General features: G+C 44.6%; 1 protein-coding gene across 2 annotated transcripts in view; it reads right to left on the bottom strand.

The window, feature by feature from the left end:
• The window catches only part of LOC116976744, a 187,830-nt gene extending 178,607 nt beyond the window's left edge, over nt 1–9,223 (bottom strand). For both annotated transcript variants that reach the window (XM_033026638.1, XM_033026639.1), the window contains exons 1-2: nt 9,030–9,223; nt 5,440–6,525 (exon numbers count right to left, since the gene is read on the bottom strand). In XM_033026638.1, the coding sequence (XP_032882529.1) occupies nt 5,440–6,324 (885 nt within the window). In that variant the 5' untranslated portion in view covers nt 6,325–6,525; nt 9,030–9,223. The remainder of the gene's footprint in view (nt 1–5,439; nt 6,526–9,029) is intronic.
• Between the last annotated feature and the right edge of the window lie 6,842 nt (nt 9,224–16,065).

Raw genomic sequence — 16,065 nt, 5'->3', positions numbered from 1 at the left:
GGACCTTTGCATTATCAAAATTTACAAAGAGCAAAGGTGCAAGCACTCAAACATCATGCTGGTCATTTCGACCGACCAACGCAACTACCAGCTAAAGCAATTTTGGAATTACAATGGTTGAGGCAAAACATACGGCATTGCTCCAGCTCCATCATTATCAGCAACCCATCAGTTGTGCTACAAACTGATGCCAGCGCTCACGGTTGGGGTGCTACTAATACCATCTCCAGCTGTGGTGGTAGATGGGATGCTCATGAATCATCTTTACTTAAAACACTGGGTATAAATTATTTAGAGATGTTGGGTGCGTTCTATGGGCTGATGGCGTACTGCTCAAAAATGCACCACCTGCATGTCCGCCTACAAATTGTTAATACCACAGTGGTGGCATATATTAATCACTAGAGTAAGTGGGACCCGTTGGGTCCCAGCATCACACGGGAGGACTGGTCACCAACGCATTATTCCACCTCTCCACCAATTCCAATATTGCTCTCCAGTGGGGGTGGGGTGGCTTTCTGTTGCGCTAGCATGGGTGTTGCGGGCCGAAGGTACTGGTTTCCAGAGGGCTAGTATAGGCATTGTAGGCTGAATGGATTCTTGTGCTGGCAGCCAACTGTTGCAACGATTTTAAAAGCCAAACCAAGGCAAACAATTTTGCTGCAGCCACCCAACAACCAAAATACATTTTGTGAACACAAACTTTTTAACAAGGCGAGGCAAACAATTGGGCAGCAGCCACCCGACAACCAAAATTCATTTTGTGAACACAAACATTTTTAAAAGGCGAGGCAAACAATTGGGAAGCAGCCACCCGACAACCAAAACTCATTTTGTGAACAAACTGTTAAAAAGGCGAGGCAAACAATTGGGCAGCAGCCACCCGACAATCAAAATTCATTTTGTGCACACAAACTTGTTAAAAAGGCGAGGCAAAACAATTGGGTAGCAGCCACCTTACAGCCGCATCGAGGGGAATCACCGTGGAATAGACGTGCGTTCAGTGTTATTCGCAGCTCAGAGAGCCGTGACCCTCTCGCTTCCTGTGTCTGGCAGAGATTGAGTAAGGGACTACACTTCCGGATTTTTATAGTCCTTCCCCCCTGCCGCCAGCGGGGGCAGCAGAGAGAATGGGAATTATTTTAAAACATTAATATTCTCTGATTTTTGATCGATGGGAAAAATCCTCCGGTCCTGGAAGGCGGAGGGCGGCTCTGAGCGAGGTGGCCAAAAATGACGGCCATAGGTCGCGGCGTTCTCTCGGAAATCACACCACAGCGAGCCAAAAGCAGTCAAGATCAGACTTTTAGTAATATAGAAGATATGGGTGGAATCAAATCAATATCATGTGACAATCTGGCTAATACAATTTGGCAATGGTGCATCAACAGAAATATTTGACTATCAGCTATTTACCTACCAGGTAAACTCAATACAATGGCAAACATCAGATCACGAAAATTTAATGACAACACCGAATGGATGTTGGACCACAAAGTATTTGCTGATATTGTAACGCAATATGGAACACTAGATATCGATCTATTCGCATCTAGGCTGAATCGCCAGTTGCCAACATATGTCGCTTGGGAACCAGACCCTGGGGCAGCAGCGATGAACGCATTCTTGCTGGACTGGGTAAAATTGTTTTTCTATGCATTTCCCCCCTTCTGCCTCATCAGTCGAGTCTTACGCAAAATACAAGACTGCGTCAGGTATTTTGGTGGTACCCGATTGGCCCACTCAGCCATGGTTCCCTGTGGTTCTCGACATGGTCTCGGAACCATGTATGTCCGTCCCCAAACGGCCGGATTTGTTGGTCCATCCTGTGACAGGCGAGAGTCACCCATGCCATGACAGGATCTATCTGTTAATTTGCAGAATTTAAAAAGACCGCTTCTGGACCTGGGGCTGACGGACCGAACCATGAATATGATCACGGCGGCATACAGAGAATCCACCAGGAAACAATATCTCTCATACATCAGAAAATGGGAGATATATTGTACAAGGACTAATATTTCGCACCAAACCGCTACTATAACTAATGTTCTGGAATTTTTGGCTAGCCTTTGATGAAGGGCTCAGCTACAGTGCCATTAACTGCGCCAGGAGTGCCCCATCAGCTTACTTGTGGCAGGGAGTAGAACAGCACACTGTTGGATCTCACCCTGTGGTTTCTAAGCTAATGAGGGATATCTTCAACACAAAGATGCCCTAAAGCAAGGTATTCCCAGATTTGGGATGTTATTGTTGTCCTTACGTTGCTCAGGGGTTGGTCACCAGCAACGTCCCTGTCCTTGGAAAAACTGACACAAAAAACAGTCATGCTGATGGCACTAGTCTCGACACAATGGGTCCAGTCACTGCATAAATTAAGGCTGGACACGATGGTTATATCAACCAACAAGATAACTTTTCACATCTTTGAATTAGTGAAACAAAACAGGCCAAGATCATCAGGCCTCAAACTAGAGTTCCGAGTGTACCCGATAAATACCCGCCTATGTATTATGACACATCTATTACAATATATAGAGGCCACAAAAAATCTTAGAGGCAAGGAAATGGCGCTGTTGATTAGCCATAAACAGCCTCATAATAGGGTATCGGCGCAAACCATATCTAGGTGGCAGACAGGTTTTGGGAGCTGCAGGGGTGGATACTGATATTTTCAAATCTCATTCCACCAGGGCTGCAGCAACATCGGCAGCAAGGGAATTGGAAGTTCCCATGGACCACATCCTGGATACAGCAGGATGGTCTAGAGAGTGGACCTTCCAGCAGTTTTATAATAAGCCGATTACCAAACCTGCGGTGTTTGCAGAATCAATTTTAAGTTCTGTATTATGATTTATCCCGAATGGAAGGGGTCATTATTATTGTTTTCTTCAATAAAATTTTTATTGTTTTGAATAACTGATTCATGTCTGAATACGTTAACATACTTCCTCCTTTGGTCAACTACGGCAGTGTGTGAGGCAGGGACTCGTTCCACGGCATGAAATCACAGATCTTTAAAATCTTCACGTAGTCACTCACGTGACTCCGAAGTAAAATAGTAAGATTAAACGAGAACTTACCAGTTTGAAGTTTGATCTTTATTTTATGAGGAGTTACGTCGATGGATTATGTGCCCTCCACGCCCACCCTCTATCATAAAGGTCAACTGGTATTCTAGTTCTCTTATCTTACTATGTTTATTTCATCTACTGTTGTCTGTGATTTCACACCGCTGCTTTGAAGATTGACGCGCATGCGTGCTGGCGGGGTCTTCACGTAATCCCTCGACGCAACTCCTCATAAAAGTTCGCTCATGACGTACGGCGTCGAGACGGTGCGTATGGCCTCAATGCGGCTGCGGGCCGGCAGGCCGTTGCCGCGTGGAATTTTTTAACACTGTCAGTTTTCCGGAGCCCCGCGCGATGTCGGGACCAGCTCCGCACAACTCCATACGGCTCCGGCGATCGAAGTGCGACCGGCCCCGCGAGGCCGTATGGCTCAAGCAACCACGTTAGGTCGCGTTTGCCGCATGCAGTCTCATGCTCGTGGGACAGGCCCTTTAGACACATAGGGACAACTGCCCCGTTTGTATTTTTCCCCCAATGAATATAGAGGGGGGAGAGGGGGAGTGGGGAGCGGGAGATTCCAGCCTCTTAACCCCAGGCACCGAGGTAGATCAACACTTACAAAAATAATCATCCGGATCGTGAAATTTAAAATATTAGATTTAATCCGCTATCATTTTTAGAGGTACAGTATGACTTTTTATATCCTTGCATTTTTTTAAGCAGCAAGAGCTTAAGTCAATTTCACCGGGTTATTACTTTTCCATTGGCGAGTGGCATGTTAATGAAACAGGATGTCGGGCCAATCTCGGTTGTTCCCACCTGCCCGCTGCACCTTGGCCCGTCCAGCGGTGACTCATTGTTACAATTATATATGGTCAGATTTTTTTTTAATCCATAATTATTAATGCAAAATCGTACATCAGTATTCTTATCGCATTTCTGTACAAAATACGGAAAATCCGTACTACTTGGCAGCTCTGTATGACTATCATTAAATTATTGATCCATGCTGTATGACATTAAATTAACGGTTGCTAATTTTGTCATTTTAAACTATTCTCGATATTGTTTACCCATTTACAATCCCACACAGCCTTTTCACTTTGCACCTTCATCCCTTTATCTTGTTAATCACTTCTTTCGTTCATCCCTTTACTTTGTTAATCACTTTCCCGTGAAAGCTGTTACAACTCTGATCCTTTGATTGTCGATTGATCATTTATCTGAAACTAGACTGTGGGACCCGTTGGGTCCCAGCATCACACGGAAGGGCTGGTCACCAACGCTTTATTCCACCTCTCCACCAATTCCAATATTGCTCGCCAGTGGGGGCGGGGGTTGGCTTTATGTTGCGCTAGCATGGGTGTTGCGGGCCGAAGGTACTGGTTTTCAGAGGGCTAATATAGACATTGTAGGCCAAATGGATTCTTGTACTGGCAGCCAACTGTTGCAACGATTTTAAAAGCCAAGCCAAGGCAAACAAATGGGCAGCAGCCACCCGACAACCGAAATTCATTTTGTGAACATAACCTTGTTAAAAAGGCGAGGCAAACAATTGGGCAGCAGCCACCCGACAACCAAAATTCATTTTGTGAACACACTCGTTAAAAAGGCGAGGCAAACAATTGGGCAGCAGCCACACGATAATCAAAATTCATTTTGGGAACACAAACTCGTTAAAAAGGCGAGGCAAACAATTGGGCAGCAGCCACCTTACAGCCGCATCAAGGGGACTCACCGTGAAGTAGACGTGCGTTCAGTTATTCGCAGCTCAGAGAGCCGTGAACCTCTCGCTTCCTGGAACTGGCAGAGACTGAGTGAGGGACTACACTTCCGGGTTTTATAGTCCCGCCCCCCCTGCCGCCAGCGGGGGCAGCAGAGAGAATGGGGAATTATTTTAAAACATTAATATCTCTCTGATTTTTGATCGATGGGAAAAATCCTCCGGTCCCGGAAGGCGGAGGGCGGCTCTAAGCGAGGTGGTCAAAAATGACGGCCGTAGGTTGCGGCGTTCTCTCGGAAATCACGCCACAGCGAGCCAAAAGCAGTCAAGATCAGACTTTTAGTAATATAGATGTTAAGTTAATTTCTCCACAAAAATGCAAGGGATCCGCTAAATTTCCAGCATCTTCTATTTTTGTTTTAGATTTCCAGGATATTTTCTATTTTGTTTTTGCATTTGGATTACAATATTACGTTTGTCCAAGGGCACAAAAAGTCATATTAAATTATAACGTCGTTCAATTCTTTATTTTATACAAGCTATAAGCTCCTGCTTTAGTGAGAATCTGCTTCATATTTCATTCATAAAAGACGTGATACATATAATTAAATTATATACATAATAGTTCCGATCAAGTAGTCTCACCTGTGATGCATATGGAACAACGGTACCACCCTCCACATCGTCCAGGTCTGGACTGGCATCATTAAATGTTTTGTCACATTCTAGATGTTTAGAGGAAGCAAGAGAAGACCTCAAGACAGATTGAGGAGGTTCTGCAGACAAACACTGTTTTTTTCTTCGACCTTGCGTATAAGCACCCACTGTGGCTTGCTGCTCCGACAGGCCTAAAGACTTGCTTTCGATGTGGGGTGTGGAAGTTTCGCCAGTCGAGTCAGTCCCACCATCTGGAGGTATGCAGATCCCAGAACTGAATGTCTTGGTATTCAAACGTGCAGATTTAGAACAAACAGGTTCCTCGGGTGAGTTCTCAGCAGAATCACGAAATATTCTGCTTGGAGTTTTCCAGGTCCCAGAATTTAATGCCTTTTCTGTATATTTTATCTTACGAAATCTGAAATCTTCTCCAGAACATTTCTCAGGGGGCGTACCATCTGAAGTAGTTGGATTATTTGAAACTGTGGAAGTCCTGGTTTCATTCACGTTTTTTTCTGATACAGAGCTATTCTCTTTGGGTCCGGAGCATATGGATTTTGAATCCACATTCTCCACTTGAGAATTTTCAGCAGATCCAGATGAATGGGTAGGTTTTTTTGCAGAATTGGGGTGCTGGAGAACAGTGGGTATAGGTTCCCCTTTTCTCCGACAAGAAGACAGTAGCTTTTGTGGCAGTTCAGATATTTTTACGGTGACATTTGTAAAAGTACACGGCTCCAAGTGAACTACGGGCACTTTGGTACATTCCACACTCAGCATTTTGGGTTTAGCTACTCCTATAGGTTTGATTAGTGGCTGTTTGGTAGCTGCAGATGAAGTTTCATCCACATCATTGATGGAGCTTTTGTTCATAATTTAATTTTGTAAAATTCTTTATCTTCTTAACATTTTAATCCATCACAATCAAGGATTACAGAGTCTGCTACATGGTTATATTCATAGTCATCTGGAGGCTCTTCCTTGACAATAATTTTAAAATGCACTTCGTGGCATTCAGATGATGCAACACTGGATGGATTTGTTCAATTAATATTCGGGAGGCATTTCAAGATGCTGCAGAGAAATAAAAACAAAGGACTGAAGCAAAATACACACTTAAAATGAAATAGTCAAAAATTATTTGCAAATAACTTCTAATCCAACCAATGAAGCATTGCATAACACTTTCAAATTAACAGAAAATAACACAATCAGAAATTTTGAAAAAAGGATTGTATAAACTAAGAAATTGGAGGAAACGAATAGTGATGTCCTGGAACATATCAACATTACGGAAGAGGTGGCTTGGCGATGTTGAAGTGCATAAAGATGGAAACATTCCCAGGGTCTGACCAAGTGCATCCTAGGACATTGTTGGAATTCATTTCACTTGCACTTTATGGCCTCCACAGCCTTCTGTGGCAATGAATTCCAGATTCACCACCCTCTAACTAAAGAAATTCCTTCTCATCTACTTTCAAGAGGTTCGTCCTTTAATTCTGAGGCTATGGCCTGTGGTCCCAGACTCTCCCACCAGTGGAAACATCCTCTCCACTTCAAGTCTATCCAGTCCTTTCACTATTTGGTAGGTTTCAATGAGGACCACCTTCATGCTTCTACATTCCAGCAAGAACAGACAAAAAAAGGCATAAAAAGTATGTTATTTGCACCACCAAAATATGGTTTAAAATGATAATATAAAGGTATCCTACATTAAATGACCAAAGTTGCCTGGTTGTACATAATTACTAGAATATTTTTCAAATTATCTGGTGTTAAACTATGCCGTCCATCGGACAGAATATGCTTCAATTGTGAAAAACATCTTTCTACCCCAGCTGAGGTTACTGGTGCATATCAGAAACAAGCTACAGACTCTATATTCATGTCGATATCTTGTGCATTACAACTACCTTTGAGAACTTTAGCGATGTTTTGTATTTCTTCAAGAACTTGGTTAGCTAAAATCACCATCTCATATTTTTCCTTGCACGAAAACCTGCAAGTTATTCACTAATGTTTCGTCACGTTTCTCAAGGGAAGTTATAGCTTGTGGGAAGTTTGCAAAATTGGAAGCAATAAACACAAGATCGTGGTGGAGGGACTTTGTCTGCATGATTTCACTGACGATTCTGACTGCAGCAGATTCTTCTTCAAAACAGTTGACGATTTATTTTATCTTTTCAAAATTTGCAACATAGCAGAGTATGGCAGAGAGCCATGTACCCCACCTAGTCAAAAAGGGCTGACAAGTTAGCGGAATCTATGGGGCCATTTTCTTGAACAACTGCACAGGAAGAATAAATGCTTTGAGGAAGATTTTCTTGACAATGGAAACTAGGCGATCGACATTTGGAAACAAGCTACATATGTGCTTGGCAATTCTATGAAGTCTTTGAGCTAAACATGTCAAATGCAACATTTTGGGGAATGAAACGTTAAGTCACAAACAGAAGATAACGCATTTTATACCTTTTTGCCAAAGTACAGCAAGTGAAGATGTAAACAACTGAGCAATAGTTGAGCTGTTTGACTTCTCCAATACTTCCGATGTCAACAAATACTCCTTTGATGATTGATCTGCCTCCAGTGTACCGATGACCACACTGGCAACATATCTCCTCCCAGCACCGGTTGTCTCGTCTATTGAGATCCATATTTTGTTGCATGTAACTTAATTTATAATTTTCTGCACAACAATGTTGAAGTTGCTGTCAACATATTTTTTCCATAATGATGACTCTATTGGTATATGTTCCTCTGTGATTTTCTCTAAAAAACCTCCGAGAGATTTATTTTCCAATTTCCACAGTAGAATTCCAGCATCAATGAATGCCTTGCACAGATCACTCGAAATGATCAGATCAGATTTGCGACTGGAGCCAGCGGCAAATGTTGTGAGGAGACAAGCTTGGGTAATTTGCTTGGGTAGTCTACACCCCAGCGGTATCAATATTGACTTCTCTAATTTTACATAGCCCTTGTCTTCTCCCTCCTCCCCAGCTCTCCTTCTTGTCCTACTGTCTCCACCTCTTCTTTTCTTTTTCCCGACCCCCCCCCTATCAGTCTCAAGAAGGATCTCGACCTGAAATGTCACCTATTCCTTCTCTCCATAGATGTTGCCTCACCCGCTGAGTTTCCCCCGCATTTTTTGCCTACCTTCAAATTTTCCAGCATCTGCAGTTCTTTCTTAAACATTCTATTCATATTCGAAGGTGGCGCCCCCGGTTGTGGAAGTTTTCTTGTAAGTTATACTATGTTAACATGTTAATAACATTAATATTAACGTGTTAACATAGAAAACGTCATTATAATCACGGTACAATTAGAGAAAATAGCATGGCCTTTTAGCAAAATGGCAAAAAAGACAAATTTAGGCTCAGTCCTGAAAAAAAAGCATTATCCTAGTGAAATCATAAAAAAAAGACATGAAAAAGCTCATGGCATTTATGGCAAAATCCTGGCTCTACTTATCACGAATGACCTATGACCTGGGCATGCGCAGTTGAAATACCGAACCCGCTTATTGAAACATTCATTTTGGAAACAAGGCGTTAAACTTCAGGAATGAGACTTACCCTCACGCACTAAAAACATCCACGACTCAAGTTCTATTTCCGCAAACCCATGCACATCGATCGTCTTCGGAACGAGCGGCATTAATCCTCCAGTTTTAAAACATCCACCGACGAGTTCAGACTTCGTCTTGATTTCTGTAACCACGGTGCCTGGACGTTTATGAGATCCTGAATGCACCCACCTACATATTATATATAGGGTTCAAAAGGGAACTGCAGATGCTGTGTACCTATTATATATAGGGTATTGGTAATCTATGGGAGGGGACAACCCTGTTTAGAAAACCTCTAAAACCTACCCCAGAGGGGGAGGGGAGGGGGGAGGGGGAAGGGGGTGGTGGGGGGACACACCTTTCACGGCCTCTCTTGTTTCCCAGAATTCACGCAGAAGGACCGTTACGTCAAGATGCTAATTTCTGCAGCTCACCAACTCTTCTCCAATGCTAAACCATCCCCCCTCCCTTCTTCCCCGTAGCCGACTACTCCTTGATGCGCGGCGGCCTTCCTCCTCGGGTTTTCGTTGGGAGGAGCCGCGGTGGCGGCGAGGAGAGGAGGAGCCGCGGCCGCGCGGGTAAAGGCGCCAGGCGCGCGTGAGGACCTGGGCCTGTCCGGCACCGCCCCCTCACTCACACGCTCACACTCGCTCACACTCACACCCACTCTCTCTCTCTCGCTCTCTGCCGGCGGCGGCTTAAACCGAGGACGGGTGAAGAGCGCCAGAGGCCGGAACTCTGCGATCGCCGCTCGGTTGGACCGGGGTCTTTATCGTTGCGCTGGCTTTAACCTTCCGCTCCCACTGCCCGTCACTGCGCACTGACGCCGCCGCGCCACCGGACATGGACAAACGCGTCACCGGATTTACGCCGCAGCGTCACCAGACATACGTCGCCGCGTCACCGGACATACGTCGCCGCGTCACCGGACACACGCCGCCGCGTCACCGGACACACGCCGCCGCGTCACCGGACACACGCCGCCGCTTCACCGGACATACGCCGCCGCGTCACCGGACATACGCTACCGCGTCACCGGACATACGCGCCGCGTTACCGACAGCGTGCGCGGCCGTGGGAGGAGGAGGAGGAGGCGGAAGCGGAAGCGGAAGCGGCCGTGAGGGGGAGGTGGTAGATCTTCAATTAAACCAAAGGTCATAGAGCTATTTTATCTTTGAATTAAACTATTATCGAACAAAATACCACGTGGTAACATCATTGCGTCGGCAATGTTCGGAAAACGATTTTAGGATGACACCAATCTCAGGCAACATTCCAGCATGTAAATCTATCCAAGTGATTAGATTTTAATCGATAACATCCAAGAATCCGTCGGTCTTATGCTCTTATACATCACAAACATAATATTAAACGTTTGAAATGTTAATTAACTCACCTATGCGTTTCACCATTGGTGATATTGAATATGTTTAAGAAGGAGCTGCAGATGCTGGAAAAATCGAGACCCGACCCGAAACATTGCCTATTCTTTCTCACCATAGATGCTACCTCAACGGCTGAGTTTCTCCAGCATTTTACCTTTGAACATTCATATAATAGTATCGTTCACCCCTAAATGTTATTCAAAGGCATTCATCATAATCAAAATAAGAACGAGATGCTTAATTTAGATACAGCTTGGAAATGGCATTTGGTCAACCAAGTCCATACCGACAATTGTACACACTAGTCTTACATTATCCCACTTTCACAACCATGCTACATTTTGGGGCAATTTTACAAAGGTTGATTAACCCACAAAGCCACATGCCTTGGGGTATGGGAGTAAACTGTAGCACATGAAAGAAACCAGAGTCCAGGGAGATTGTGCAAACTACACACAGATAGTACCCAAGGTCAGCATTGAACCCTGGACTCTGGAACTGTGAGGCAACGGCTCTGCCATCTGCGCCACTCTGCTGCCTGCAGGAGACAGCTAATCAGCTAATTTCCCATCGCTTGGTCCAATTTCCTTGCATCGCCTTTTTCCTCTCCCTGTGGCTGCTTCCACCAAAATTCCTCCCTCTGGCTTTACATTTCACTTATCCTCTTCCATTTATCTGACACCATTTTGTCTCCTTTTCACCTCTAGCCTTTGTCACTATCCCCACCCATCTGCCAATCATTCACCCTCACCTGTATCCACCTATCACTTGCCAAGTCTTGCCACGGAGAATTAAAGCCAGCAACGAAGGAAAGGCGGAGTCGACAATGGTCCATTGTTAGTTGTGGAGAATGTGATAATGAGTTATCCAGACAATGAAATAGCAGGATGACAGTGAAAATAGTACGACGACTAAGGAGGGGAAGGGATGGAGAGAGGGGATGTAAGGGTTACGTGAAGTTAGAGAAATCAGGCATCATCTATGAAAGAAGAGGGGAATGCCCGTTCCCGAAAGAATGAGGACATCTTGGATGCCCTGGCATGGAAACCTCATCTTGGGCGCAGATGTGGAGGAGACAGAAGAATTAGGAGTAGGGAATAGAGTCTTTGTAGGAGGCAGGGTGGAAAGAGGTATAGTTGTGGTAGTCAATCAGTTTATAATAGACGTCAGTCGATAGTCCCCTCTGCTATTATAGATGAAGTCCTTACACATATCTCCTCGGTACCCCGCAGTTCCACTCTTGCTCCCCCACCCCCCAGTCACAAAAGGGATAGAGTCCCTCTAGTCCTCACCTTTCACCCCATCAGCTGTCACATACAGCACATAATCCTCTGACATTTTCAGCAACTACAACCGGATCCCACTACTAGTCACATCTTCCCATCTCCACCCCTCTGCTGAGACCATTCCCTCCGCAACTCCCTGTTTAACATCCCTTCCCACCCAAACCACCCCCTCCTCAGGTACTTTCCCCTTCAACCACAGGAGATGCAAGACCTGTCCCTACACCTCCCATGACTGTCCATGGACCCCCTTTCCCCCGTACCCCACCTGGGCTTGCACTGATTTCTAGCCACCCCTTTGTTCGTTCCCCTAGCTCCACCATTCGCAACTCTTCAATCCTTTTGTCAAACACCTTCTGTCTTTCTATCACTGGCCTTTGTCCGACCATTTGTCTGTTAAAAAAACGTCACCAGTATCCACCTGCTACTTGCCAGGCTTTGTTCTGCCCCTCCTCACTTCCAACTTCTTTTTCAAACCCCCCACCCCCACAATCAATCTTAAGGGTCATGGCGCAAAACGTCACCTCTCCATGTTCTCCAGTGATGCTGCCTGACCGGCTGAGTTACTCCAGCACTTTGTGTCTTATTTGTAAAGCAGCGCCAGCAGTCCCTTGTGTCTATGTTTTACATATTCAGCTGTGTTCTTTTTCTTTCAAAAAGGTTTTCTGTGAGCCTTCCTGTTCTTTAGAAATTAAAAGTTTAAAAACTATAATGACAAGATTTTTCTGAGGCAACCTTAGTGTTATGACATTAATGTTCAGGACTAAACAAAAAGTTGTGCACTAAATGGGAGCTTTTCCATTTTTTGTACATTCTTGACACACAACAGCAGCATAAATTCAAACTCAGAAATTAAATATCACGTGTTTCTAATTAATACATAGAAGGCTGAATAGGGGTTGGATGTGCATAATTTCTCCCCACTGGGCTCCTACCCTGATATACCGTTAGATTTTGCTCCACGATAACCATGCAATTCTTTTCTCTTTTCTGATAGAGTCCAGGAGCAACTTCAAATTTATTTTAAAGACTGCAGAAAGGTACACAAAGACGTCACCAGGACTAGAGGGGTAAAATTATAAGGACTGGGATTCGTTTCCATGGAGTGTAGGAAGCAGAGGTATATAAAATCACGAGAAATATAGATAAGGTTTATGAGGGGGCTTGTCACAATTTTTTTCTCCAGGATAGGGGAGTCAAAAACTAGGGGACATAGAATTAAGTTGAAAGGGGAAAGATTTAAAAGGGATTTGATGGGCAGCATTTTCACACAGAGGGTGGTGCGTATATAGAACGCGCTGCCAGTGGAAGTTATATTATTAGAGGCAGGTATAATAATGACATTTAAATTACACTTGAGCAGATGTATAGATAGGAAAGGTTTGAAGAAATATGGGTCAGTGGGACAAGCTCAGTTAGACAACTTGGTCGGCATGGGAAAGTTGGGCAGATGGGCCTGTTTCCACGCAATATAGTTCTATGACTAGTGTATGTTTTCCATATTCTTGAGATATTAGTGCATTGTAAATCTGGAGATGTTTATAAAGGTACAATGGGTGAGGCCATGGGGAATTTGAAAATTAGGATGAGGATCCATGTACTGACTGCCAATACAGGTTATCAAGGACTGTGGTGCTGCATTAATGGGATTTAATTACAGTAAGATATTGACAGAAGAGCAAAATTTAGAAAGATGTCAACATGGCAGAAAGAGGAGCAGGTACATGGTGACACCAGAGAGCAGGGGTTGTTTTCTTCCCAACTGAAAGGTTAATATGAGATATAATAGAGAGAACCAAAATCATGAAGTGTTTTGTCAGACGAAGAAGAGCCTCTTAGGGAAAAAAAGATCAGCAACTGGACAACACTGATTTTAAGTAATTGGCAAAAGAAACAGTGCAGAGATAAGTTTTTTGTTTAATGCATGTTGTTATGAACTGTTGGTGGAAGCAGATTTAATATGAGCAGCCAAATGCTGTCGGTATAAATATTTGACTTGAAGATTTCCAAACTATGAGGACAGGGAAATGGAAATGAAAAGATCACTTGCTGGAGGCAGCACAGGTGCTATGAAAGACTGGCTCTTTTATATACCGGGGGGAAAAAAGCAAAACAGGGTAAAATATATACTTACATTGTATATAAAAGGAGCAATGTAAGTTGGAAGGAGGTTGGAAGCTGAGTTCATAATCATCTTCACCAACCAGAATGCCAGGAATAAAGATATCTCACAATTGATCCCCTATCCTATGGTCTGCACCATTTAATCCATTCAAAAATGAAGGCCTGGTAAATATGCCCTTTAGGTGGCAGGAACAAGTTACGTTACTACAATAAGCTGATAAACTGTCTATTTGGATTCAGGCACTACGCAGTAACATCTCAATCATATACCCAAAAACTATTACAAATCAGATTTTGACCTTGTGAAAATGTTGGGAAAGGAATGCAAATGAACTCTCTATTGGCGAAGTGGCTACATTTCCTGTCTCCTTTTGAATTACCACTCCAAATCAATGTTTCCCCTGAGACAGTATTAAAGAATAGAATGCCAATTAAGTGAATTAAACAAACAACATCTCATATCTGAGCCCAAGGGCCATTGAAAAGACAGAGTTTCTTTTACTGGGAAGTTTGCAAGGGAAATCCCAAAGATGTGATAACTGATTCCTTGTTTTCTAGGGATGACAAGTAGCGTGGACATGCTCATACAGGAGGGTGTATGAAGCTAGGAGACCTCTGTGAAGACTATGTGCACTTCCTTGAAAGGGGCCAATCCCTTCTCACAGCTCATCCTGAAGTGGAAGGTACACTAAAAGCCTTAAAGTGTCCAACATAGCATCAGATCTATCTCACCTTCGTGATTATGAATACTCAAAATATGAGTGATATAGAATAGAATAGAATGCCTTTTATTGTCATCCAAACAGCTTGGTTTGAACAAAATTGCATTTTCTACAGTCTTACATTACAAAAAAAACCCAAGACCCACACTCAACACAGTTTACATGTGATGGAAGGCATAGTCTCATATCTTCCCTTTGTGCTTCTCCCGCAGTCCAGCAGTCCAACTGCAGCGTCGAGGCGACTGGGGCTCACGATGTTAAAGCCCCCAGCGGACGATGGTAAGTTCTGCGGCGGTTTAAGCCACGCGGGGCGATGTTAGGCCCCGCTCCGAATCCTTTAAACCCCGCGATTCCAGCGGGAGAAGTTGCAGTTGCGGGAGCTCCGAAAAGTGGTCTCCCATCAGGGACCTGCGAGCTCCCGATGTTCCTGTCCATCGGGCCTGTGGCTGGAGCCTCCGAAGCTCTGAATACGGGTTGCAGTCACGCACCAGCACAGTTCTTCCCGTTCCGAAGTCGGCCACCTCCGCGATGGCAGATCCGCAGGCTCCATGACTAGAGCCCTCAGGTTGGTCCCGGCCGGAGGCTCCACGATGTTAGGCCCAATGACATCGGAGACCCGACAGGGAAAAAGTCGGTTCCCGTACTGGGAAGAGATTAACGGTTTCCCCCCCACACCCCACATATACACAGCTAAGGAAAAATAATAAAAACTAGAGTCAAGCCATACATTTAACGAGACAAAAATTTAAAGAAAGACAGACGGACTGCAGTCGAGCCGCTGCCGTTAGGCGCCGCCACATCAGGGATATATATGAAATTCATATATTATGAATTTAATCCTCGATGTCTGCCTTTCTTGACAAAATATGGGTAATGGCCCATGTTTTGCAGGTCTCACCTGTAAGCCTTTGTTGCTGAAAGGCAGCGTGGGGCTCAGGGACAGGTTGGTAGAATACCTCTGTCTTACAGAGGCTTGCATGTAAGGCCCAGTGTCTGGTAAATTTCAATGAATGAGGTGACAATGGCTTGGAGCTTGGCCTCTAAACCAAAGATCCTATAGGATGGACCACTCCTGCGAAAAACACGTAGTACGGTCATGGGCAGATTCATGGGTAATTATAGGACCCATTTTCGTAAACCAGCCGTTCATCTTGCTTCCGCCCAAAGATAGGACCTTTGCTTCCACCTCCGCACTCGTATCCAAAGATCCTATAGCGGAGCAAGATGGACCACTCCTGCGAAAAACAATCGGGAATGTAGGCAACATGACTTGTCTTTCTTCAGGTACGCAAAAATGCTGGAGAAACTCAGCGGGTGCAGCAGCATCTATGGAGCGAAGGAAATAGGCAACGTTTCGGCCCGAAACCCTTCTGCAGACTGATGGGGGGGTGGCGGGGAGAAGAAAGGAAAAAGGAGGAGGAGGAGCCCGAGGGCTGAGGGATGGGAGGAGACAGCCCGAGGGCTGAGGAAGGGGAGGAGACAGCAAGGGCTAACAAAATTGGGAGAATTCAATGTTCATGCCCGCAGGA

The sequence above is a fragment of the Amblyraja radiata genome, chromosome 9 (assembly GCF_010909765.2).
Source record: "Amblyraja radiata isolate CabotCenter1 chromosome 9, sAmbRad1.1.pri, whole genome shotgun sequence".
In the NCBI taxonomy this organism is placed as follows: domain Eukaryota; kingdom Metazoa; phylum Chordata; class Chondrichthyes; order Rajiformes; family Rajidae; genus Amblyraja; species Amblyraja radiata.
This window is presented reverse-complemented; position numbering and strand designations above follow the sequence as displayed.